The sequence below is a fragment of the Monoraphidium neglectum genome (genome assembly GCF_000611645.1).
Source record: "Monoraphidium neglectum strain SAG 48.87 unplaced genomic scaffold scaffold00074, whole genome shotgun sequence".
NCBI lineage: Eukaryota > Viridiplantae > Chlorophyta > Chlorophyceae > Sphaeropleales > Selenastraceae > Monoraphidium > Monoraphidium neglectum.
Window position 1 is genome coordinate 3,694 of NW_014013554.1, and position 24,334 is coordinate 28,027.

General features: G+C 65.7%; 5 protein-coding genes across 5 annotated transcripts in view; 3 read left to right on the forward strand and 2 right to left on the reverse strand.

Annotated features, from left to right (window-relative positions):
* The window catches only part of MNEG_0833 (AP2-like ethylene-responsive transcription factor), a gene marked incomplete at both ends in the record, with an annotated part of 5,541 nt that extends 1,260 nt beyond the window's left edge, over positions 1 to 4,281 (forward strand). The window contains 6 exons of the mRNA XM_014050677.1: positions 510 to 622; positions 951 to 1,002; positions 1,472 to 1,554; positions 1,885 to 2,035; positions 2,437 to 2,593; positions 3,665 to 4,281. Coding sequence (XP_013906131.1) covers positions 510 to 622; positions 951 to 1,002; positions 1,472 to 1,554; positions 1,885 to 2,035; positions 2,437 to 2,593; positions 3,665 to 4,281 — 1,173 coding nt within the window. The remainder of the gene's footprint in view (positions 1 to 509; positions 623 to 950; positions 1,003 to 1,471; positions 1,555 to 1,884; positions 2,036 to 2,436; positions 2,594 to 3,664) is intronic.
* A 6,255-nt stretch (positions 4,282 to 10,536) lies between these two features.
* On the reverse strand, positions 10,537 to 12,930 carry MNEG_0834 (hypothetical protein; the record flags this gene model as incomplete). The annotated part of the gene is made up of 5 exons (XM_014050678.1): positions 10,537 to 10,791; positions 11,072 to 11,251; positions 11,447 to 11,558; positions 11,755 to 11,966; positions 12,289 to 12,930. The coding sequence occupies 5 exons, from the start codon at positions 12,928 to 12,930 to the stop codon at positions 10,537 to 10,539; spliced, it is 1,401 nt and encodes a 466-aa protein (XP_013906132.1).
* An 854-nt stretch (positions 12,931 to 13,784) lies between these two features.
* MNEG_0835 (hypothetical protein) lies at positions 13,785 to 17,255 on the forward strand (the record flags this gene model as incomplete). Its single annotated transcript, XM_014050679.1, has 9 exons — positions 13,785 to 14,000; positions 14,310 to 14,720; positions 15,022 to 15,152; positions 15,365 to 15,585; positions 15,802 to 15,881; positions 16,151 to 16,234; positions 16,472 to 16,560; positions 16,701 to 16,917; positions 17,211 to 17,255. 9 exons carry the CDS (start codon positions 13,785 to 13,787, stop codon positions 17,253 to 17,255), a joined length of 1,494 nt encoding a protein of 497 aa, XP_013906133.1.
* A 1,280-nt stretch (positions 17,256 to 18,535) lies between these two features.
* Positions 18,536 to 21,304, reverse strand: MNEG_0836 (putative chaperone protein HSP31; the record flags this gene model as incomplete). The annotated part of the gene is made up of 8 exons (XM_014050680.1): positions 18,536 to 18,697; positions 19,027 to 19,131; positions 19,402 to 19,515; positions 19,936 to 19,989; positions 20,285 to 20,364; positions 20,627 to 20,768; positions 21,018 to 21,027; positions 21,225 to 21,304. 8 exons carry the CDS (start codon positions 21,302 to 21,304, stop codon positions 18,536 to 18,538), a joined length of 747 nt encoding a protein of 248 aa, XP_013906134.1.
* A 1,087-nt stretch (positions 21,305 to 22,391) lies between these two features.
* Positions 22,392 to 24,334, forward strand: part of MNEG_0837 (dual-specificity tyrosine-(Y)-phosphorylation regulated kinase) — a gene marked incomplete at both ends in the record, with an annotated part of 5,439 nt that continues 3,496 nt past the window's right edge. The window contains 4 exons of the mRNA XM_014050681.1: positions 22,392 to 22,427; positions 22,646 to 23,290; positions 23,619 to 23,746; positions 23,898 to 24,027. Coding sequence (XP_013906135.1) covers positions 22,392 to 22,427; positions 22,646 to 23,290; positions 23,619 to 23,746; positions 23,898 to 24,027 — 939 coding nt within the window. The remainder of the gene's footprint in view (positions 22,428 to 22,645; positions 23,291 to 23,618; positions 23,747 to 23,897; positions 24,028 to 24,334) is intronic.

The window sequence follows — 24,334 nt, forward strand, 5'->3', positions numbered from 1 at the left end:
GCAGAAGGCGCGCGGGCAGCGGCGGCTTCAAGGTCCTAGGACGGCAGCGGACGTCGAAGCAGCCGCAGCACAGGGGTGGCCGCCGGTCAAAGGAGGGGCCGCCGCAGCCGCCCGTGTCAAGCCGCTTCAAGGGGGTGACGCAGCAAAGGAGGACCGGCCAGTGGCAGGTCCAGGTGGGGCGGCAGCACGGCCTGCTGCAGTGCGACTCATGCACCCACGCACGGGAACATGGCGTGTACGCGCGGGGCTGGGCTGTGCGTTGCGGGCTGCGCGACTGTCGCGCGGTCGGTCCCTGCTTGCGTGCAGCGCTGCACGGCCGCCGCGCAAAGCTCTGCTTGAGCATGCGAGTTGGCTGAGAAGCTGCTCGGACGGCCGCCGCGGTCTCCCATGAGCCGGCGGCCGGCCTTTAAAGGGCGCGCATGCCCTGGTCAAGAGCACCGCGCCGAGGCGTTCATGCATGTGGCGCACGCACCCCACCGACCTTGAACCCCTCGCCTCCACACCCGCAGATCTGGGACAGCGGCAGCGGCGGGCTCAGCGGCGGAGAGGCGGCACGGGTGGTGGGCGGCCGTGGGAGGCAGCTGCATCTGGGGGCATACGACAACGAGGAGGAGGCTGCCAGGTGCGCGCTGGTGCCACGGACACGAACGTGAAAGATCTTGCGCGCGAGCTTCAGACGCTGAGCGTGCTGAGCGTGCTGAGCGTGCTGAGCATGCTGAGCGTGCTGAGCGTGCTGAGCGTGCTGAGCGTGTTGTGCAGTACCCCACGGTCACAGGCCCCAAGCATCCCTGCCAGCTCAACAAGAGCAGGCTCATCGCAACCAACACCGGCAGTTGCAGAATCGGACGATCATCCAACACCGTCACCACTCCCTAAATCTGTGCTTCCATAATTCATCCGTCTGCCCTTTAAGCAACCCCGCCACTGGCCCCTGTCCTATCCTCCTCAAGGGTGTACGACCGCGCCGCCCTGGCCTTCTTCAAGCTCGACTCGGCGCTCAACGTGAGGTTCAGGCCGAGGGCGGGGCGGCTGCTTGCAGGCGGCAGATGCGTTGACAGGACATGAGCCACGCAGGCATGCGTTTGCAGCCGCGATGGCGGCTGCGTGCTGTGCGAGGCACCGGCATTGCTTCACGACTGCACACGAATACGGGCGCTGCAAGTTGCTGGGCAGCCGGCGGCCATCCATTTTTGGCGACCACGCATGTGCCCGCGCCTCCTTCATTTGTCAAGTGACGCGCCTCCTCCTCTGTAGCGCAGCCGCTGGAATACAGAGGCGGAGGCGCATCACTAACACCTGCGGCAGCATCGTATTTTTGCCCCACCCTGCCCTATTGCCAAAGCTACTCTCCATCCTCGTCCTTGGCTACGCACGCGTGCGCGCGCGCACACACGTACACACACACACACACACGTACTTGAACACATATACACACACACACGCACGCACGCACGCACGCTGCTACAACCAGTTCCCTGTCGCTGACTACGAGGAGGAGCTGCCGGAGCTGCTGGCCACGACTGACCGCTCCCAGGCCGTCTCATCCCTCAGGGGGTGCGTCACGCAGCTGGGGCGACCCGTCTGGCACTCATCTGCATGCGACCGGCATATACATCAACATGCGTGCAGCAGGCCAAAAGCTGGGCAGCCGGCGCTATCTGCTGCTTGGCGTGACTCTTGGAGCCACGCGATCCCAGGCGCATGCACAAGTACATCGACCGGACTGGGGAGCATTCCGTGGGGATGAAGCGGCAGCCGCCTCGAGGATCGACCGAGTCGCATCCGCCATCCAACGCATGCTGATCTTGGCCCAGTCAACGCCATCCCAAACCCTGAACGAAGACGCTTCATACACGCGCTGCGGCGCCCCGCTGACGCATGCAGGCGCTTCCAATACGGCAGCCCTTGTGCCAGCAGTAGCCGCTACCGGGGCGTGAGCCTGCATTCGACCGGTCGCTGGGAGGCGCGCGTACGTCTGGCGCCACCAGAGGCGGGGAGATGCTGCGTGGCGGCGTGCGACATTGGGCCACAAGCGGTGAGCCTTGCTGCTGCACACGCCTGCCTGGTGGGTGCCTCAAAAGTCACTGGCTTAAGCCAGCTTGCGGGTGTGTTGACGCCTGCCAGTGGTGCCAGGCAGCATCCATTTGCGCGTGTGGCATGTGCTTGGTGGTGTGCAGATGACGTTCCCTGGAGCAGCCACCTGCAGCAGCTGGTTGCGCGCCCTTGCTCGCAAAACCCCAGCGGCGGCATCAGGCGGGCTGAACCTCACCGCAAGCGTGCGGGCCACCGCTTGGCCACTCTCGTCCCTCGCTGTGCAACACTCACTCTCGACGAGGCCTCAGCAAGCACTTGTCGAATCAAGCAGCGCTGCAAGTGCGCTGTACGTTGCACGCGCGACGTGACCATCACCCATGCTTTCCTCCTGCACTGCTGCAGTTGCTGGGGCTGTTTGACACCCAGGAGCAGGCTGCCACCCCATATGATGCGGCGGCCGCCCGCCTGCACGGCTCAAGGGCTTCTCTCAACTTCGGCCCCAGCGGGAGGCCCGCCATGCCGGCAGCCAGCCCGGGCCTGGCAGCAGCGGCGGCTGTGGGTGAGGCGGCGGCTGTGGCCTTTGCTGTGCAGCAGATGACAACGGCTGCGGCAAAGGCGGAAAGAAGTCAGCAGCAGCGGCAGCAGGAGGCGGAGGAGCAGCAGGAGCAAGAGCAGAGGCAGCAGCAGGAGCAGCAGCTGGAGGAGGAAGAGGACGCAGACCATACTCTCCAGCGCAGGAAAACCTGGGAGGGCGACTGCCAAGCAGCGCAAAGTGGGAGGGCAACAGGCCCACATCAGCCAGCTCTGCGCGGCGGGGCGGGTGGCAGGGCCGCGCAGCCGAGAGCTCAGGGGCAAGGTCCTGGCGAGGGTGACAGCGGAGTAGCTCCTGCGCCAGTTGTGGCCTCGGCCACTGCACGCGCCGTGGCCCACGTCCTGAGCGGCGCCGCAGCCACCAGACGGCGGCCAGCTATCACAGAGCGGCGGCGGCCGCGTTCAGAGGGCAATGAGGCTGAGTGTTACAAGTGTGGGGTTGGGGGCACGGGGCCTGGTGAGGGCAAGGCGAGGCGGCTCGAGGAGGGCCACGCGCAGCCTGCCGCGTGCCCCGCCACGTGCACCACTGCCGCCGCCGCTGCCGGTAGCTTGCCGCAGTCCGCGAGGGATTGTGTTGCGAAGCCGCTGGCTTCAGGAGACCAGAGCTTTGCGCGCAAACGGCGCGCTATGGTGGACTGCAATTGTGGCGGCGGCGGCGGCAGCAGGGACAGCAGCCGCGGCGCAGGCTGTGCGGCGGGGCTGGCGCACACCCTGGTGGCATTGGCCACTGCAGCAGGCGGGAAGGATGACGGGCTTGACCTCCCACCGGTTGACTGGCCTTGCAACAGCAACGGAGTTGCCGCCGCCCCGGTGCTGTGGCAGGTGCGGCCACTGCAGCAGCTTCTCACGCAGCCGCCCAGCCGTGTGCCCCTCTTCCTCGGACCCTGGTTTGGCGGCGACGGCGCGGCTGCAATCGCTCTCGGGACCACCAGCGGCCCTGCGATCGCAAATGCGGGAACCAGCGGCGCCGGGCTGAAGGCAGCAGAGTTTGTACATCCAATACTACGAACGACGCCCGGACTGATCGGACTGGTTGCAGATTCCAGTCTCGGAGACCTGCAGGCTGCCGGCCTCTCCGCCGGCCTGGCGACCACTGAGGACGGCAATGACAGGGACGCAAAGGCGCAAGCGGCTGCTGAGGCCGCGGCCGCCGAGGCGGCAGCGGCAGCGGAGGCGGCTGCGGCGCTCACGCGTGAGCACAGCCGCAACGCTGATGAGGGGTTTGATGCGCATCGGCAGGCGCCTGCGCAGGCAGAGGCTGCGGCGCAGCACCCCCAGGCCGCCTCCACCGACGAGCCGCCCAGCGCCGCTGCCAGCCGCAGCACCGGCGCGCCGCCGCACGCCGCCGCCGCGGCCGGCGCACCGCGGCGGCTGCCGACGCTGCCGGATGTGTGGCCCCCTGAGGACGCCTTGGCCGACCCCAGGGCCAAGGCCGCCGCGTTCAACGGCGTCCTGGCGCTGCTGAAGGCAGTGGAGTCAGACAGTGCGACGTGTGTGCTCGTCTTTAGGGCGCTGAACAAGCAGCTCAGGGACCCGGCGCGTGCGGCGCACTTTTTTGCTGTGCCTTACCAATTTATGCGGTGGTGCTGCGCCGAGGGGGACGCGGAGGGGGTGAGGACGGCGCTCCAGGCGGTGGCCATGAGCGCAGAGCGCTGACAGCAAGCCCCGGCGGGAGCTGCGCCACCGCGGCGGCCGGGGCGGGAAGCTCGCTGGGCGTGGCGGCGGGATGGGACCAGGAGGTGCGGTGCCGTTGGCCGCGCGGGTGCAGCGTTGGCATTAGGGGCGTGGCAGGCTGACAACTCTGGGTCGGCTGGCTGATGGTGAACGCCAATCAACCCCCGGGCTAGGTATTGTGCCATTGTCATGCATGACAATGGCACAACACCACCAGAGATACAGGTCGGCTGGCTCAGCCACAACCCAACAGGGCCGTGCATGTTGCAGGGATTTCATGCGTGACTAGCATGCAGGAGAGCACGCGGCTATCCAACCACCATGATCGCGTGGCAGTGAGCGCTCTGGCGGCGGAGCCTTAGCAGGGAGGGGGCGTCACGCTTGACCGTTGCACTGATCGCGCCCAATAGACTTGGCTTCCTATGCAGATGGCAACGTAAGGGTTTGCTTGCAGATGCTGTGATGTGCCCAGCGTCCCTTTTTGACATGTTTGTGTCATGTTTGCGCATTATTGTGCATTACGTGGCAACGCCCGATGTATTCACAACCCAGCATTCAGGTCAACCGAACTTTCAGACGCGTATCAGATCTTGGATGTCCCTCTTGAGTGTGTGTGTGTGTGTGTGTGTGTGTGTGTGTGTGTGTGTGTGTGTGTGTGTGTGTGTAGCTCCTCTGCGTGATGGCAGTAACTACGTACCACCCAGAAACGGCAAGTACGGTACCGCACCCGCCCGTGCAACACGCTCAAGGTGGTGCACGCCAAATGCCGCGATGCACGGTTAACATTCCCGGTTTGGGCCCAAGTTGATCTATCAGAGCGCCCACTCACAGCGCGGAGCGGAGCGCACTTGTGCCTGTGCCATCGTCGGTGCTGATTTGACCCTGTAAACCCTGCCTTGAATTTTTTGTTTTGAGTCCCCTTCCCATCAGGCTGGGCAACAGGCTGCCGTTATCAGGCAAAGCATTATTAGTGCAACCCTCTGATAAGCTGCAAATCGTCCTGCTATGACAAACGCACTTATGCTGCTGCATGCACGCAGGCAGCAGACCGCTCAGCCTGCCAGGAGCACTGCTGTTTACACACAGCCTTAATCCGGTGGGACATAGACCGACTGTGCGTACTTGCGCGAATCCGGCTGGGCAATCTTGGCCAACAGTGGAGATGCAGGTGCCAGAGGGCGATCGCGGGTGCGTAAGGGGGATGCAGCTGGATGCGGGAGATGTCTATGTCAGCGTGAGGCTCTGCTTTCGGGGTCACCAGCTCAGGGTCACGAGGCAGTGTGCAGTGACACTGCCTGTCAAGTACTAGCTACCAATGTTTGGGGTTTGTGTGTCAGGAGGTGCACGGCAACTGGTAAAACGGGTCGAGGGTGGGACGTCAGGGCGCTTTGCTGGCAGGGAAGAGGCGTCAACCAGACTAGGCACCCGCGGCTCTTGAGCCGCGTGGCGACGCGCCTGAAGGGCTGAGGAGTGTGGGGCCACGGTGCGGTGGCTGGTGTGTCACCACTTCAAGGTGGTGGCGGACAATAAGGAACAAGGGGTATCGTCCTGGTTGGCAACAGGAATAGGCACACCAGGAATAAGCACGCTCGCCTGCTGCCTGCAAAGGGTGCAAATCGGCCTATCCGTAGCAGTCACTGCAGGTATGTCTCGGATGGTTGCTGTGAGAGCGTTTGACCTGGGTCCTCCTTCCTTGGACTCCTGTCTACCGCTGTTTGAGCTCAAGTAATCTGATCTAGCTGTTGATGCAGTGTCTTCTCAGCCGCGCTGCGCGATGCCCGTGCGCGAGGTTATGATGTCGACAGCTGTCCGTCCGACGGGCGCCACAAGCCAGCGCTTGCTAGCCGCCGCAGCCTCGGCCAGCTGGACGGGCGGCGGCGGCGGCGCCGCTGCTGGAGCGCGCGCCGCTGCCCAAGCGCTGCAGACGGGCTGTGATTTGGGCCTCAATAGCGTCGATCTCTTTCTCAAAATCGAGATCGTCCACGCGCCGCTGCTTTGGCTTCGTCGCTGGCGCCGCCGGCGGCAGCAGTGTTCGCGGCGCTGCGGCTGCCGCTGCCCCGCCGCCGCTGCTCAAGGCGCCAGCGCCTCCAGCAGAGCCCATGCGCCGTCCGCCGCCGCCGACCGCACCCGCCGCGCTGACGGCGCGCTGGCCGCCGCCGCCATCGCCGCCCGGCCCCACCCCAGGGCTGCTCGCGCCGCGAGCCGCCAGCAGTGCTGCCGTCGCCGCCGCCCTCTCCCTCTTGATTTTCGCAAGCACCGCGGCCACGTCTGCCGCAGCCCCCTGGGGTGCCCCGCCCAAACCAGTTGCGCCTGCTGGCGGCGATGGGGCTTCCTGCCGCTGCTGTGTTGGAAGGTCCCGGAAGGGGTTGCGCGGGTCCGATGCGACGACGTCATCGCTGCCGCCACTCGCCGCTGGTGGCTCCGCAGCCATTTGTGGAACCGGCCATGGCGCCGCCGCCGGTTGGCGCTGGGCGGGGGCCGATTTTGTTGGGGATGGCGAAAGGAACGGGTTTCGCGGATCAAAGCCTGGAGAGCGGGCCGACGGCGGCGGCGGCGGCAGCGGGGTAGCCGGCGTTGCTTCCGCGGCTGAGGGTGGCGGGGAAGATGGCGGCGGCGACACAAAGGGGTTAGGAGCTGGGGCAGGCGCTGTCGCTGGTGCCTCGGCGGCGGCGCCGCCTGCCCTCTCTGGCAATCCGGTGGCAGGTGAGGGAGACAGGAAAGGGTTGCGATATCCAGATTCTGGGGCAGAGTCTTTGCTGCCAGCTGTTACGCCGCCGCCGCCATTGTCGCCGCGGGCCGGGGATGAGGGCGCTGGCGCAGTCCGACGGTGCCGCGTCGCGCCCAAATGATGTTGCTGCTGTTGCCGCTGCTGCTGCTGCTGCTGCTGCTGCTGCTGCTGCTGCTGCTGCTGCGACTGAGCCCTGGCAGCCGTCTCGCTGCGCGGCTGCGGGGCGGCTGGCGGCGGGCGCTGGTGTTGGTGAAGCCCCGCATCGCCGCCGTCCGACAACCTAAGGCTGCAGCCACCGCCATCAGCGGCGGCAGCGTGTCCCGGCGCGGCAGCAGAGGGGCCGCCTCGCCGCTGGGCAGCAACAAAGCCGGCCGCAGGCGCGCCGCCGCCGCACCCCCAGCCCACCGGCCGGGCCGACAGGCTGCGCCCCAGCCCGCGCGCGGCGGCAGGACGGTCGCAGCCGGACCCGGCTGGTCGCTCTGGGAGGGCCTGGGGGCCGCTGCCAAAGCTCCTGCCCGTGCTTGCGCCGCTGGTGAGCGGCCCCTGCGCCGTCCCTGGTGCCGCCGCTGTCACCGCCGCCGCCGCGGCGACGGCGTCAAAGCTGCTGCTGGCGAGGTGCGCCCTGCGGCTGGCAGCGGAAACTGGAGGTCGCAACATGCGGCGGGGCGGCTGCGGCCCGCTGGCTGTTGGATCGGGTTGCTGCGCGCCGCTGCCCCGCCCGCGCGAGCTGGTCAGCGCCGAACGCAGCGGCGAGGCAAGCACCGGGTCCGACGCCCCCCGCCCGTGCAAGGCGACGGCGCTCAGCCGCAGCTGCGGCACAGCCGCAGCCACGGCTGGCGTGGGCGCTGCGGCGGGGGCCCCTCGGGACCTCGCGCCGCCCCACTCCTCCGCAGCCTCGGGAGCAGCGCGCTCCAGCAAGCGCGGCGGCGAGCTGTGGGGGCCGGCGGCAAGCGCGTCGCACGGCCCCCTGGCGGGGCGCGGCCAGTCCGGGCTCGACCTGGCGTCCGACAGGCCAAAAAACGGCGCGGGCGGGTGCGGCGACGGCGCGTCAGCGCTGGTGGCTGCCGCGGGGCAGAGCTGTGCAGCTGCTGCCGGTGCTTGCCCCTCCAAACGGGGCCGGTTGGGGCTGTCGAGGTAGCCCTCATCGCTGCCACCGCTGCCGCTGCTGCCGAGGTCGCTGCTGCCGCTCCTGTGACCCTGTTCACCAAGCCGAGGGCCTTGGGGCGCCGCTCGCTGCTGCGAGGCCCACGCCTCTGGCGGCGCTCCAGGGCCAAGGGCACTCGATGCCGCCCGATCCGGTGTCCCGCTCGGCCCCGCCTGCGGGCCAGCCTCCGCGGGGGGCCGCGACGCCGTCACTGCATCCGTTGTGGCGCTAATGAGGACCTCCTGCAGGGGGTGCGTGGCGCCGCCTGTGGGCTGCGCCTGCGCCTGCTGCAGGGAGCTCGGGCTTGGCGCGCTGCTGGCCTGCACTGGGCCAGTGCCGCCGCTGCCCCAGGTGCCCCACTCGCTGCTGGAAGGGTACGAGTCGACCGCAGGCAGGGCGGCCGTCAACGGAGAGGACTTGCGAGCGCCTGCTGACGTGGGGCCATGGCTTTGTGTGCCTCGGCTTTGCAGGTCATCCTCCGATTCCTGCTGCTGCTGCTGCTGCTGCTGCTGCTGCTGCTGCTGCTGTTGCTGCTGCTGTTGCTGCTGCTGCTGCTGCTGCTGCTGTAGCAGCCCCACTGGCAGCGCCGGAGGCTGCGGCTTGGGTGGCAGGGCAGGGGCCGAGCGCCCCTGCGTCTGCTCTCGAGAGTCCTCAGGTGCGCCGTCCCGGTCAATGCCGTCGGGGCCGCGTGAGGGCCGGGTTGCTGGGTCGGAGACGGCCCCTGTCAATGCGGGGACAGCTGCGTCACCGTTCTGCAGCTGCTGCTCCTCCTCCGGCCCCTGGCTATCTCCCTCAAAGGCTACGGCAGCAGCTGCCGCTGCGATCGGCAGAACAGGATTGAGGATAATGAGCGGCGTCTCGACGCCAGGTCGACGCAAAGCGCAGCGTGCCCGGGCTGTGGCAGTGTCCGGTTGCCGAGCCCGGACGCAAATGTGCGACGCGCCACCCGCACAGCATATGGTATCCCGTACAGTACGACTGCATCATTTCCTGCGATGCTCACCACCTTTCGGCAGAAAACAGGCGTTCCCCATCGTCCAGGCGCGGCGTCAACAATGTCCAAGTCTGGGCTCGTCCGCGGGCCACGGCGCCCCTAAGAGTTGCTAGATGTACATGCTGGGATTGCGAGAGCGCGTGCGCGGGTGGTCAAGCAGAGATCTGATGCTAAGAGAAGCTCGCAGCTCGCGGCTTGTCAGGGGTACAGCGAGAGAGCAATATCAAGTAAGCACTTTGCGGATGCAATCGTGCTCGATGTCCAAGACCACTGGGCTGATGGGCACCGCGAACACACACACCGCTGCTGCCAACGGGGCGGCTACAGCACAGCCCGCGGGGGCTGCAACGCAAAAGAGCGGCTACAGCACAGCCAGAAGTTGCGCTCGCTCATGTGCCAACTGTCCTGGGCCATGAATGCGGGCGTCTCAAGTAGTTTGGTGCAGTCAGGTGTAAGGACCAGCCTGGCTTGCGAAGCAAGGGCCTGCAGCAATCTGCACATCCCACTCTAGCAGTACCCACTTTGCATGCGAACTCTACTTTTGCTGCGGCAATATGGCACCCATGGTTCAACACACCATCATGCTTGCATTGGTGGTCAGCTCCTGTCCAAATCAACACATCAGGGCCGTCAGTGGGTGCTTTACAGGTGCCTGGCACGCTCGCGTGGAGACAGTTGCAGTGCAGGCGTGCAAGGCGGCTCGGGACGCGTGGCACCCCGGATCAACGCGATGGATTGCTGCGCACGAGGCCGTTGACCTGCAGTGAACTCAGCACCTTGCGGCATCGAGCGCGGCGCTGAAGCTGCGCGTCTGCCGCACCACGGAAGTCTGGGGGGGTGCGAATGAATTAGCATGGGTGTGCCTGCACCACGGGCCTGGTATTGGGGGCGGTGCATGGTGCCAGGAAGGCTTGTTGCGACCGCTGCCTCGAACCATGGCCCACCACGCTGTGCATGACACACAGCACAATGAGGGCAACGAAAAAGTTCCAGAGAAGGTCTGAAATTCTCCAACAGTCACCCGGACAGCACCCAGACTCCCATGGACACGTCAGTCGCCTCCCAGCGGTTGGTCCTGCTGAGGTGGCGCCAGACCGCCAAATCCGGTGCCATGTGACGGCTTGCAACCACACTCTCCCGCCCTGTAAGCACAAGTCGCACAGCCTCACTGCAAAGCGGGCTGGATGCTCTCACACGCAACCACACGCATGTACATGCACGCCATAGGGCGCCAGCGCTCGCCTCTTGGGGCGGCGGCCCCAAGAGCACAGCTGCAGGGGCATCAGCGGCAGACTGTCAGTCACACCACCACCGCAGCGGCCACGGCAAACTCAGGGGCGAACCGGCAGTCGCGCCTCCTCCGCGGCAGCACTAGCTGCTGCTCGGCGCGTGGCCGTTGACGCCGTTCGCCTCGCCGCCCGCCGCTGCGGTGATGGGCAGGCCAGAGATTGAAAATTTGGAGCTGTAGGCCGCCTCCTCGGCCGCCGCGCGCCGCTTCTGTCGGACGACGAAGAAGGCGACGATGCCGCCGATGATGGCGAGGCCGCCCACCACGCCCCCGACGGCGCCGCCGATGATGGCGCCCATCTTGCTGCTGCTGCCGCTGGACGCGTTGTCGCCGAATGTCTGACGGGGGGTGGTGTGATGTTTGTCCGGGTGTGGATGCATATGAAGACATGCACCGCCAACATCTGCACAACCCAATGCCACAGATTTGGGCAATGCATGCGGCAGGCGTGCGCATCCAGGCCACAACCAATCGTGCAGCAGAACCAATCGGGGCCTGCCAGGCATGCAGGCGGATGCTGACGCGCAGGGCCAGCAAGTCGCAAACCCGTGCACACGCAAGCTTGAAGGCGCTGCCTGCGGCCCTTCCTTGGGGCGCGTTCGGCCGGGCCGGCCTCACCTCGGTGACGCTCTTGGCGTAGCCGTCCTTGACGGCGGCCCATGAGCTGTAGTCCAGGCCACACAGCTGGTCGACCCCCGTGGGGCAGCCCCCGGTGGTCGACACGCTGGCGTTCCGCACCCAAGAGCAGGCGGCAGCCTTGAGGGCAGCGGCCTGCGCATCAGACCCCATGAACATGACCTGTGCGTGTGTTGGGGTTGTGTGGGAGGGAGGTGAAGGTTGGCAAAAAGGATGGGCAGCGTTGGGGTGAGGTCGCCATGGGCATCAGTGAGCGGAGGCCAGTTGATGCTGTCGTGCTGCAATCCAGCTGCTGACCGACACCAAGGCAGGCGGGCGGCGCGGGCCGGCTTGCGGCTGGGCCGCTGCGGTCGCAACCTTTGAGGGCACGTCTGCATCTGCCTGCTTGGTGTCCCAGGTGCCAAAGGGCAGCAGCTGCAGGTCCATGGCGGTGCGCTGAGTCAGCATCACCAAGGAGTCCACGAGGGCGCTGGGACGGCGTGGTAGTGAGAGCAGGATGGAGGGGAGTGAAGGGATGTTGTGAGGGGGTGCAGGCGTCGCGCGTTGACAGGGGCTCACGGAGGGCCTGGGTTCGGGGGGTAGACGCTGGCGGGTAGGGGCACAGTCAAGGGCCTCGCGACGTCAGGGGTGGTGCGTCCCGTGGCAGGCAGGGCGGGCGCACTCACGAGTGGCCCGCGTCGTTGGGGGTGGAGCCGTCCGCGGCGACGACGGCGCGCGACGCCAGGAGGCCGTTGGTGGTGAGCTGGCCGCTGGGCCACAGGGCGTTGCGCATCGATACGTAGGGCACGTTGTAGTACCCGCTGACGGCCGCGTAGGCGGGGCTCTCGGGGGTCAGGTAGAAGGGGCGCGTCCCGTTGCCCATGCCGGGGGGCATGGTCTGGGGTGGGTTGCGGCGTTGTGGTTCAGGAATTGTGAATCGGGGGTGGGCGGATTGCAGGTTGCGATTGGATTGCACCCTTGCACTGCAAATCGAACATCCAAGACTGAGCAGCAGGGAGCTGACCACACAGGGCTCGACGTGGGCCCAGAAGCACCGGCATGCGCTCGCATATGCTGCACGCTGATGGGACCCACAAGCCCACCCACGACCAGCAGCCGCAATTCAACGCGTCGCCCCGCGCGCTCATCCCCAACGCACCCGCCCCAAACGGCCTCGCTCTGGCCCCGACCAACGTGCACGCGCCGCCGCGCCCCCGCACCTGCAGCATGACGACCGCCGGCTTCTTGGCGGCCCCCAAGATCTTCCGCACCAGGATCTCGTACGCCCGCGGCTGCACAGGGGCCACGATCGACGCGTCCATGGTGGCGCCGTCGCTGGCAGTCATCTCGAGGACCACCAGGTCGGCGTCTTTCGGCAGGAAGCGGTCCAGGCAACCCGCCACCACCGACGACGGCGCGAGCCCCGCCGACGCGCGGACGGGCGTGACCGTCGCGGCCGGGAACGCGCGGGAGAGGAAGGCGACGTACTGCGCAAAGTAGTCGTTGCGGCCTGGGGAGGAGGCGTCGGAGCCGTTGGTGGCGACGCCGCCGATGGCTACGACCTTCACTGCCTTGCCGGCGAGCAGGTCGGCCACGACGCGCCGCAGGCGGCCGTTGCCACCGGTGTACACGTTTGAAGAGAGGATCCCCTGCAGGGGCGTCGAGAAGGAGTGGGCCCCGGACAGCGCCGCGCCCGTGGCCGCGCCCGCGGTTGCGGAGATGGTCTTCTGGTAGGACAGCCACTCAGTCTCCTGCGCCGGCGTCAGCAGGGCGGTCGCCGGGAGGGCCGCGGCGGCCAGGAGTGCCAGGAGGACGGCAGCCGCGGCGGCGGCGGCGGCGGGGCCGCTGCGTCGATGGGCCATGCGGCCGCAGGCCTTGGCGCTTTCGGCAGCTGCCCTATGGGGATGCGCCAAAGGGCCTGGCGCCGCTGAGTGTTGACGTCCTGGCCTGGCACGCAGGCTCTTGAATTGCGCTTCCAACCTGTTGATACGTGGGACAGCATGAGGAAATTGACAAAAAGCTAGCTCAAGCCCCGTAGTGCGGGTGTTCAGCGGCGCCCCGCGCGCGCGCCCAAGCGGCGGGTACTCCCGCTTCCGTTTGTCTCACCGCCCGCCACGGGCCACCGTTGCGCTATAAATGAAGTGATACAGTTATTAGTCCAACAAACGCTCAGGAGCTCTCACCCACCCGCTGCAAGGGCCGCACAAGGTGGCGCTTCGTCCGTGGTGGCTCACCCTGGTGAGTCCGTCACAAGGGGCTCTCAGGCGGCGAGATCGGGCGTATTGCAACCTTATCAAGATGAAAGAGCAGGGTATGCATCGAAACGCTATCCAGGGGCTACAATAGGAAGCCACAAAGGCAAAACTCTCCCAACTGCTCGATTCTTTGCTTCTCCCCCAAGCGCGATGTTGGTTTCGCGCTTGAATTATTGCATCCAATACACTTATTGCAGCTCCAACCTCGTCCACGGGCGGAACGCTCGGGTCACCCCATCAGCCACCGCGCAGGCTCGGTTCTTGTCCTTCTCCGCTGAGCCCAGTGCCTTACCTTCAAGCTGATGCAAGGTTCAAGCATCACATAAATCTCACGCATAAACACCGGAGGCGTGACTCTCTAAGCAACCGCAGCAGGGCCCAAGCGCACACGTGCGCCACGCCGGCGCGCGCACACTCACGCGACCGCTGAGGGGCAGCAACTGCCATCAGCAGCCGCCACCATGCACGCTGCCGCCCGCACCCTGCGCGCCGCCGTGCTCGTGGCGGTGCTGCTTGCAACCGTCGCGCTCGCCATCGAGCCGGCTGAGTGGGCAGTCTACCGCGGCAACATTGCCAAGCTGCCTGCGGCAAACGGCGCGGCCACGGTGGGCGAGACCCTGGGCGCCTTCCTTGACTACAAGTTTGACCTGCCCATGGAGTTTATGCGCCGCGCCCAGGTGCGGTGTCGTGCGCCGCAGCAGTGCGCTTTTAATTACGGACGGTCGAGGGCGGGCATGCTGTCCGGCGGTTGATCCAGCTTGGGGCCTGTCGGGTAATTTGGGCCGCTGCTACCAGCTTTGGGCGCGCCGGTACGCGCCTTCAGGGGTGCAGTTCTATGCACGGCTGCTGCGCAACACGCCTGAAGGGTCACACGCGGCCATGCACAGCTGCCGTTCACCTTTGACCCGCCACCTCGCCCCCTCGACACTTGCCCTCCCACTTGGCACCCCACTCCTGCCTCCCCACCCCACCCCTCACCTCCGCAGTCCTACAGCGGCCCCCGCACGCGCCTCCGCCGCGTCATGTCAGACATGCTCTCCGGCAAGAAGGTCGAAATAGACATCCTCGGCGGCTCCGTCTCCGCCGGCGCCGTCGCAACGCGCAAGATGGACCCGGTCAACCCCAACGACGTGTGGAGCCTCGTCAGGATCGCCCTCCAGAAGGGCGTCTCCCCCAAGATCTCGTTCTTCAACAACGCGCGGTCAGCCACCAAGTCCTACATCACGTCCCTGTGCATCGACAAGTTCCTCAACGCGACTGCCGACCTCGTGTTTGTGGAGTTCATCGCCAACGACGGCAGCGAGATGGACATCCTCGTCACGCCGCCGCAGGACAAGACGCGCTCCTTTGAGCGGTTCCTGCGGAAGATACAGCAGCAGCCCTCCAGCCCGGCGGTCGTCATGATGCAGGCGCGCGGGCGCGGCCCCTGGGGGGGGGGGGACGGGGGGCGACGAGCGACGGGGCACGCGCGTTCCCGGTGGCCAGCGCGGCCCCACAGCCAGCAGGCGTCGGGGATGACCTCATAGAGGGGGCGGCCGCGTCTCTGTATCTCGGCCCGTGAAAGAGCCGGGGCTCCTGCCGCCGCTGCGGCTTCAAACCCCCTCTTTGACCCCGCTGCGCCGCCCTGCACACCGGAGACGCCCCCAACACCCCGACGAGGCCCGCTGCATACGCCCCCTCCCCGACCCAAACGTGCAGATGCTCGTGAGCGAGATGGCCCTGCCCCCGGGCGGCCGCGATGGCAAGGCCAAGCGCGGGTTCTTCGCCACCCCCGAGGACAATTATGGCAACCTGGCCCAGTACTACGACATCCCCACCATCTCGTTCAGGTGCGTGGCATCACACGGGCCGTCGTTCCAGCCGCCTCAGGCTGCATCGTATTTGCGGGAATCTGGTGTTCCAGGAGCGTGCCTTGCCGCACAGCGCTGCGATGTGCCGCGGCCCGCATGCATGTGCGTCTCGTGGGCGGAGAAGCCCCGCACTTGTGCCTTCGCTGGCCCGTAAACCTCAATCCCGCATGCCGCGCCGCGCCCCGCCGCAGGGACGCCCTCTGGCAGCTGGGCGACAATGGCCGCGACGGCATGTCCTGGGACGACTTCATGGGCCCCGACCGGCTGCACCCCAACGACAGGGGCCACCAGCTGATGGCCGACATGGTGATCTACCTGCTGCAGCAGACCGCGGTCGACCTGCTGCTGCGCCCGGTGACGCTGGCGGAGGTCGCGGCCTCCAGGGCGCCGCTGCCGCCGCCCATGTATGACGGTGAGGGCTGGCGCGCACCTGGGGGTACCCGCCCCTGGGCCTCTTGCGACCCCTGCACCAGGGGCACTCGCGTTTGCCGCCCCTCTGAGCAGCCGGCGCACCGCGCCGCTGGGCAGACAGACCCTGTTGCAAGGGGCATCCGTGCATTTGCCTTCTGCCGTTGGGACCTTTGACCACCGCTCACGAGGCGGGCCTGCGCTGGGAGATGCTGTGCAGGCAACGAGGGCAGCAAGGACCAGATCTGCGCCCAGGGCAAGTCCATGACTCGGTTCGTCATCGCCAGCCAAGGCTGGGCGGTGAGTCCCTGGCTGCGCGGTCTCATCAAGCGGCTGGGGCGGGCGTGGTGCGGCGCTCCCCGACTAGGGGCGGTGGCAGCGCAGCCTGCAGGCGGTCCACAGGCCCCTTGCTGGCAATTGGCCCGCTTGAGAAGCATCACTCCTTGTTGACTCTTGAACGACTGGTCTGCGCACACCCAACGCCGCCCCTGTATTCTCACCCCCTGGCCCCCCTGACGCAAACACACGTCGCGCATTGCCGCCACCCAACCGGACCAACGCCACCCCAGGTCGTCTCTTACGATGACGGCGGCCAGCACTTCCCGACATTCGGCTACGAGACCACCACCCCCGGCGTGCCCTTGGTGCTGCAGGTCAGCAAGCCCTGCCCGCCTGCGAGTGCTACTAGTAAAGCCCGCCCACACGCACTGGGGCTCGGGTGTGCAAAGCCAAGCCCTGTGCTGCAAGGCGCGAGCCGGGTCGAGAGAAAAGCGAAAGAGGGTGTTTTGTTGCTGGTCTGCCAACGTGCTCGCCGCCTGCCAAGCTTGCCCCCGCAGCGGCCACCGCTGACGTCTGCCCCCTGGTCCCCGCTTGCCCTGGCCGCCTCGCAGGTCGACACGACCACCCCTGCGGGCGGCGTGCGCGGCGTGGTGCTCACCTACACCAAGGCCAAGACCGGCTTTGGGGACGCCCAGGTCACGTGAGCCACAGCTGCGGCCCCAACGCCCCCACCGCCTCCGCCCCACGCCCCACGCCCCCCGCCCGCGCCTCGGGCCGACGCCGCAGCCGCAGGCCCATCGTTCGCTCAACCCCCTCCGCCTCTTCGTCCCCGCCTCGCAGCTGCGGCAACGGCTGCACGTGCGACGCCAACACCCTGGGGGGCTCCGTGACGTACGACCAGACCGTGCTGTTTCTGCAGGAGGTGCACCCCACGGCCAGCCCCCAGTGCCAGATCACCATCCAGATGGACAAGGCCAGCCCCGCGGGCAGCAAGATCAGGATCTCGGGGATCGCCATCACGGGGGACACGGGAGATGTGTCGGGGCGCGTGGGAGAGGTGCGAGGGCGGGCCGTGGCGCGCTGCGCGGGGATGCAGGGACTGGGGAGAAGACAAGGAAACTGTTGGCACCTGTGGCGTTTTGTGGGTGTGGGTGGGCGGAGCACGCAGGGATGATGAGCACTGTGCTCCTCCAGACCCCCGGCGCCGGCTTGCCCCGGGTCAAGGGCGCTACTCGTTTTACACAGCTGGCAGAGCCAGTCCTCGATCATGTGACTAAAAAAGGTCAATCAGCAGCAAATGTCCGCCGCGACGAAGCCTGTGTCACCGCCCCCTTGTGTTGTCACCCGCAGGAGAAGTACATGTCCTGGCTCACCGGTGACAAGTGGGCGGCCTGATGGACGACAGCTCAGCCTCCACGAGCACGCTCCATGCACCACCATGCAATCGGCGGGTGTCGAAGTACGCGTCACCATGCGCAGTGGGGCCCAGTTGCGTGCGGTGCGCGCCGCCCAGGCGCTTGCAAAGTGAGGCCTTTCCCGCTACACAGGTCAACACTTCCATGCAGCAGCGTGTTGGCGTCTGAGTCTGATCATCGCCCCCTTGGGTTGTGGCTGGCTCATCGCCCCAGTGTTGATACCCTTGCCGAGTGATGACGTGGACCTCACTGCCCGTTCCAGGCAGCCCTCTGGGCCGCGGTCTCCTGCAGTGCTCCTGTGGGATTTAAGACGAGGGCGCCCTTGTTTGACGTTTGCCTGGATCGCTCTCTGTGTTTCTGATGTGTGTCGATGGAGCCGATTGGCTCTTGACCCAACTCAAAGGTGCACGCACACCGCAGTCATCTCTCCTGTGACCAGCCGCATTAGTCTTGGTGCAAAAGCAGAACCAACCGTATTGCTATGGAGGGGTGTCATCCCCACATGCACCGTCTTTGTTTGCCTGCAGCACCGCCGGCCGCTGCGCGGGCTTGTAAAGGGCCTGTCAAACACACGGCTGCGCCCAGCAAGACGCCTGCAGTACGTGAGGCAGGTCTCTCGGGGTGTGGCAGGCCCCATAGCACCATCAGGCAGGCGGGAAGGCGACGCAATCTAGTACACCTGTTGTCTGGCCTTGCCTCCTTGGTGACCACTCTCGTTGGCAGATGTAGATCCGTCTCTGACTCATCTGCGAGCCACGTGCGGTTTTGACATCTGAGCTGCAAACGGCTCGGTGTTTCTGGGGAGCTGTCGCCAGGGGGGCTCAAAGCTCGACCAATGCAATTCCCTTTGATTGAGACAGCCATAATTCTGTGCCTTTGCCCTGAGCCATCTGGCCAACTGGGACTGCCTGTCTGGCCACTACAGCTGCCCTGAGCTGTCAGAGCCCCCTCGTTGCAGTTTGTGTATTTTGCACAGTCCCAAAAACTGGAAGCACAGCCCCCAAAAAACGTGTGCGAGTACTACCTGCCAGGAGTAAGCCGCCCAGCAACAGCGCGCAGCGCCCCGAGGGCAGACTGACCAAAGAGGACAGCAACCGCCAATCAAGCAACTTTGCCGCAGCTGTGCAGCTTCGCACAGTGGCAATAGCACCAACCTCGCCACCTGCCAAGGTGGCCTGCAACGCCGCACAGCCTCTGCGTGACCACCCGCGCCTCGCCGCATGCAGGCGTGGGGAGCCCTGCATGTCGTCCCGCGTGCAGTTACGCGTGCAGTTCGGGCGGCGCGGCGCCGGCCTTGTGGCCGCCGAGTGCCTCCACGATCAGCTCCGCTGTGAGGGCTGAGCTGCTGGGGTTCTGTCCAGTGACCAGGGGGAAGGGCGGACGCGCGTCCAGCAGGGCATGGACACCCCAGTTCTCCTTGGCCTGTTCATGTGCGCGCATGGAAGCGTGCATTGCGCGCGTGTGTGAGACACCGGGCGGCACGGAGGCGGGGAGCTGGGTCAGCGGGCAACGCGCGCATGGGTGGCGTGCTGCTGCGCATCACCCTCCCGGGTGCGCTGCAACAACAGGCACAGCGCTCCGACAAATTGCTGGTGTGGCGCCGCTCGCATATCTGAGGGCTTGGTGTCAGATCCTCTTGGAGCCAGAAGCAAAAGCATATGTGGTGCGCTCCCCCGATTCAGCGACCCGCATTTGATGCGTACATGCAGTCGCAAGTATGCAAGCGCAGACGCTTTCGCCCACAAACACACCTTGGTGTAGTTTGCCCCCAGCTCCTTGAGGCGCTCCTCCAGCATGAAGGGAATCAGCTTCTCCTTGGCAACAGCGTACTCCTCGGCGTCACTGAACCCGGTCACCTAGTGGGCGTCAACAGTGATTGACAGTTACATGTTCAGTGTTACGATGACAGTGGTCACGGGCTAGTCGGTGGATTCCTCCACCCCCAAAAGACCGGCCAGGGCCAGAGGACGTCGGGGGGGCAACCACTGCCAGCGCACCGCGCCGGCCTGCTGGCGGGGTTCCCGCGGGCTACCGATCCCGCCCGTGGCGCGCATACGGGAATCTGCCTTGGTCACGCGAAGACCCGCTCGAGCTCCCCCAGCGCCCTTGCGCGTGTGGCCCCCCACCTCGCGGCCCTTCACGATGGGCTGCCCCTCCGCGTCGGTCGCGTTGACGAGCCCGTTCGCCCCGTGGCACACCGCAGCCACCACCTTGCCGGCGCGCGCCAGGCCGTTGACCACCTGCGGCAGGCGGTCGGCGTTTTATTGGCGTTGACCGTTTGCGCACGCGAACGTGCAAGTGTGGTGTGGGACAGGAGGGGGGCTGGCGCTACGCATCAGCGTCAGCAGACGGCCACCGCACCGCAGCCCTGAAAACACCCGGTGATTGACCAAGCCTTGACGCTTGTTCTGCAGGCCGCAGCAGCTTCAGCTGTGCAAGCCGGCCCTCCCTCCCTCAATTTAAGCAGGCTGATCAGCCTGCAAAGTCTGCTCTCTCTCTCTCTCTCTCTCTCTGCCTCTCTCTACCTCCCTCTCTCCCTCTCGTGTTGCAAATAATGCTGGCTTACTGCCTTGGTCATGAATGCCTGCGCGTGCCAGCCAGTTGGGCACCAGCAGACCCCCCGGCAAAACTCTTTGGCTATTTGTGCCCCACGCTCACACCTTGATGATCAGTTCGTTGTCAGCAAAGTCCCAGCAGGTGCCATGGCCCCCAGGCTGCGCGCAGTGCAGCGGAGAGAGCGGAAGGGGGCCGATCATGGCCGCACAGTAAGCATGGCGCCAGAGCAGGTGCGGCGGCACAGCAGCCGACATGCACACGCCGCCGCGCTGTGCTGCAGACAAATTCACGAGAGCACCAGCGGCCCCTTGCTCTGGGGTGCGGCTCGCCACTGCTAATCACATCACTGCGTGGCTGCAAGGCAGCCGCAGCCACCTGGCGCTGCAGCCTCTTGCACCAGGGTGCACGTCACTGCTGGCGCCGTGCACCATGGATTGCAACCCCCAAGCCCACCAGGAACACTGCGTCGTACGACGCCCAGTCCGCCACGTCAGCCAGGGGGACGCTCTCCAGGACCTGGGCCATGGCGGAGTCTGGTTCGCAGGCAGGGGTGCGGGGCGAGGGGAGGGGAGAGGGGCGGGCTGCTGGGTGGGCGCAGGCAGCCAAAATCAGGGGGTGGAGAAGAGCTGCCGCGCTCACTGGTGCGGCGCCCCTTGCGCATTGCGACACGCCGCAACCGCCACGCGCGCCAGGCCGCGGTCGTCCCTGCCCAGTCTCCCGGCCCCAGCCCGGCCAACCCAGCAGCTGGCCCAGCAGCTGGCCTGCCCCTGAACTGGGCCGCGGCGCGCGCCGCACCGTCCAGCAGGAACTTCTCAACCTCGGGCGTCACGAACGGCGCCGCGAGCGAGGCCTCGTCCACGGGGATCTCGCCGCCCTTTGTCGATGACACGGTGACCTCCAGGCCGTGCGCCTTGAAGATCAGGTAGGGGTGCGCCAGCTGGCAGGGGGGGGGTGTAGGGGCGCAGCTGTTGACTGGGGGCGTGCGGCCGGGGCAGCTGCCAAGGGGTTGTGATGGGTGACGCCCTCAGCTCGGGCCGCGTGCCCAAGCCTCTGAGGGCGCGCGGCGAGGGCTGTGGCGGGGGCGCGCTTGGCCAAGCCGCTGTTGACGAGGAGGCGCGCGTGGTCAACCTCCATACAAGGCAGGTCGGTGTTTATATGTGTGTGGGGCGCTGCACCGGAGGCTCACCTCCTCCATCCTGGCAGGGGGGCAGGCAGGGCAAATGAAGCGAATGGGTTGGTGGATGAAGCTGCCTGCACATGCATGGCTTGAGCGATACTTATCCCTCCCATTGCTGGTTTCACTGCGTGCTTCTCTGCATGCAGTCCGCGCCCTCGCCCCTCGCAACAGCATCGCCGCGCCGTCTGAGCATCCAGGGTGCCGCCGCTGTCTCACCACAGGCCTGTCTTCTCGTTCGTGTCGCCAAGCTTTTCATGACTTGTGGAGATTATGAGCACGCGCTTGCCGGCCACCATCGTTCCGGATGCGATGCTGCGATCGATCTTCTGATCTGACGCTGTCGGGGTCACGGTGATAGTATAGTATGAGTGCGGGTTATTTTCTGGCGTTGTTTCTTGAGGCTTTAGTACTTGCTCACTGTTTGCGGAGCTAGGGTTGGTGGCTGGTTGGTGGGGTGGTTCAGTGCCCCCAGTGGGCTGGCGGCAAGTGGCCGTACGGTACTGCTCCTGCCACCGTGGCCGGCCGTGCTTGAGCTGTGGCAGCCGCACCCAATGCACGAAGTGCTGCTCGGCACAATGTTCATTGTCGCGTCCCCAAACAGGAATTTGATGTGAAAGGTGATCGCTGCACGCGTGCCGGGCGGGGGCAGCTACACAGACACACGGCACACACTTGCCAACAAGGCAAATGGCTGCACAGTTTTGTTGGGTTATGAAGATACACAGGTGAAATTGCAGACTTGTGGGTCAACAAAACGTCAGAAGCTGCAAGAATAGGTGTGACTTGTGCCATCATCAATGAGGAGATGCCAACAATTTTTGAGGACGTGCACTACGGCTGTTGCTGTTTCTTGGCGTTTGGACATCGCTGTGCTACACGGGACCTACAGGTTGTTGGTAGGTCATGCGTGTTGCGGCATTGTCAAGGCAGAGCCGGCACCCGGCCGCAACACTCGGGACGACCAGCGCAAGTGAGAAGAACGGCAGAATGAAAAACCCTACGCGAACGGTCACAAATGAAGACTGATATACGAAACTCCCAAAAAGGGATCCACAGCACCCTAACGAGGATCGAGGACTAAAAGGCAGCGGGCAACATTACCGTACCGCGTTTGACCAGCCTGATGGAGCGCCAATCATGTTGACACAAAAGCAAAGTATCGTAAGATAATAGCCGGAATATCGAAACCTGCATGGCTCATGCAGGTGCGTGGCAGCAGCCACAGCCAGCTGCAGTTCGTTTGGGTTGATGCCTTCAAACGAGGAGACCAGTTCCCACCAAAACTGTATCGTGAACAATCTGAAGTCTCACAAGCATATCTGTCCGAGAGTCAACTCGCCCCCACTCGGCCTTCACCTGCAGCCCGCGCCAAAAAGCGCCGTGATGGGAGCCTATGGGAGCAAGCCTCTGAACAGCAAGGTGATAATAATAAAAGATGCCGATCGAAGTGGCCATGTTCAGCTGCAGGCTCAGGGGATGTGCTGCAGCCATCTGCACCTCAACACCCAGCGCCGCCGCTGCTGCTGCCACCGGCGCTAGTTGCCGCGAATCGAGTCAATCGGGCAGCTGTCACAGCACTCTCTCGGTGCTCACCTCTAATCGCGCTGCCCTGAACCGCACCTTTTCTTCCTGTGCAGCTGACCATTGACGCGTTAGATGACCTGTTTGTAGCAAATTCCTATTCCTCGCGGACAGTCGGCCAGCTTGGCGGCGCAGCACGCCTGCCCGCCGTGGCGCGCAAGATGCCAGCCCCGACCAACAAGCAGCCTCTGCTGCAGCAGCAGCACATGTCTGATGCCATAGGGTCGGGGCCGCTTGGGCAGGGCGCGCACAAGGGCGTGGCGGCGCGAGCTGCCAAGCCGCCACAAGTGCCCCCGCTGAGCTTTGGGGCGCGGCGCGGAGGCGGGGACGGCTACAGCACCACGGCGGGAGGCGGCAGCCATGCAACCGCGGACCAGGCCCTCAGCGCGCGGCCCCTCGGGTGCAGCGCGCCCGGCAGCCTGCCGCCCGTCTCTCAGGCCCGCGCCGGTGGCGCGGCGGCGACTGCGCGCGGCGCCTACGCCTGGCAGCAGAGCCAGCAGCAGGCCGGGGCGGCGGTGACGCAGCAGCATCAACAGAAGCAGCAGCGTACCCAGAAGCAGCAGCAGCAGCAGGAGCAGCAGCAGCAGGAGGAGCAAGGGAGTGGCGTGGAGATGGGACCTATCACGCCTGCTCAGGCCCTCAAGCGGTATAGTGACTACCTGACGTCCTTTGAGCAGAGCGAGGTGCTGCAGTACCACCAGGTGGGCACGCATGCTTGGAGGCCAGCAAGCGGCAGGGACGGCACTTTGCCATGGCAGGCGGTGGCAGCGGGGTCTCCTCCGGGAGGCAGGGAACGGGATGGACCACGCACGGCATCGCGCCAGCATTCCAGCAATGTCAGTGAACGTCTGGGGACGCGGTGGCAGCGGCTTGCCCGGCTCATGCGCACTTGCATGGCAGAGGCCGCTGCTATCCGCTCTTTCCAGCATGCGGCCAGCGGCGCACACCAGCGAGCGAGTCATCCAGGCCAGCACGCATCGCGGGCACACATCAAATTTGCATCACCGCCCGTCCCCGTGGCCCCCTCAGGTCTGGTTCCTGGGCAAGGCTGACGCGCTCAAGGTGCAGGGCAACCCCCACCTGTCTGCGACCAATTATGGCTACGACGACGACCGCGGGGACTACACAGTCACCACACACGACCACATCGCCTACCGGTGAGGTGCTGCGGCCGGCGCGAGGATCGCAGGGCACGGTGGTCGGGCGTCTCATGCATCGCAGCAGCCGCGTTGCTCTGACAGGGTCGTCTTGCCTAGCCCATTCACTGATACACTGCCATGTGTCCCACCGCTTCCGCCCTCCCTCAAGGTACGAGGTCCTGGGCGTGCTGGGCAAGGGGTCTTTCGGCCAGGTGCTCAAGGTGCTGGACTACAAGACTGGGCAGCACCTCGCCCTTAAGATCATCCGCAACAAGAGGCGCTTTCACCAGCAGGCACAGGTGCGGGTCGACGTTGCACGGCTGGACCACTTCAGAGATAGCTGGACCACATCAGAAAAGAGGACCACTTCGGCACGGCATGCCTCTGCGTCTGCTGCTGTCACGTGTGATGAGTCATCGGACTGTGGTGCGCCAAGCCGGGCCACGCGTTGATGCGATCCACATCAGACTCCTCTGTATTGGTGCACACACATGCAAACGCGCACAGAACAAACTGTACGCTCTCTTTCAGGACAAACACATACGCACACACTCTCTCTCTCACACACACACACACACACACACACACACACACACACACACACAC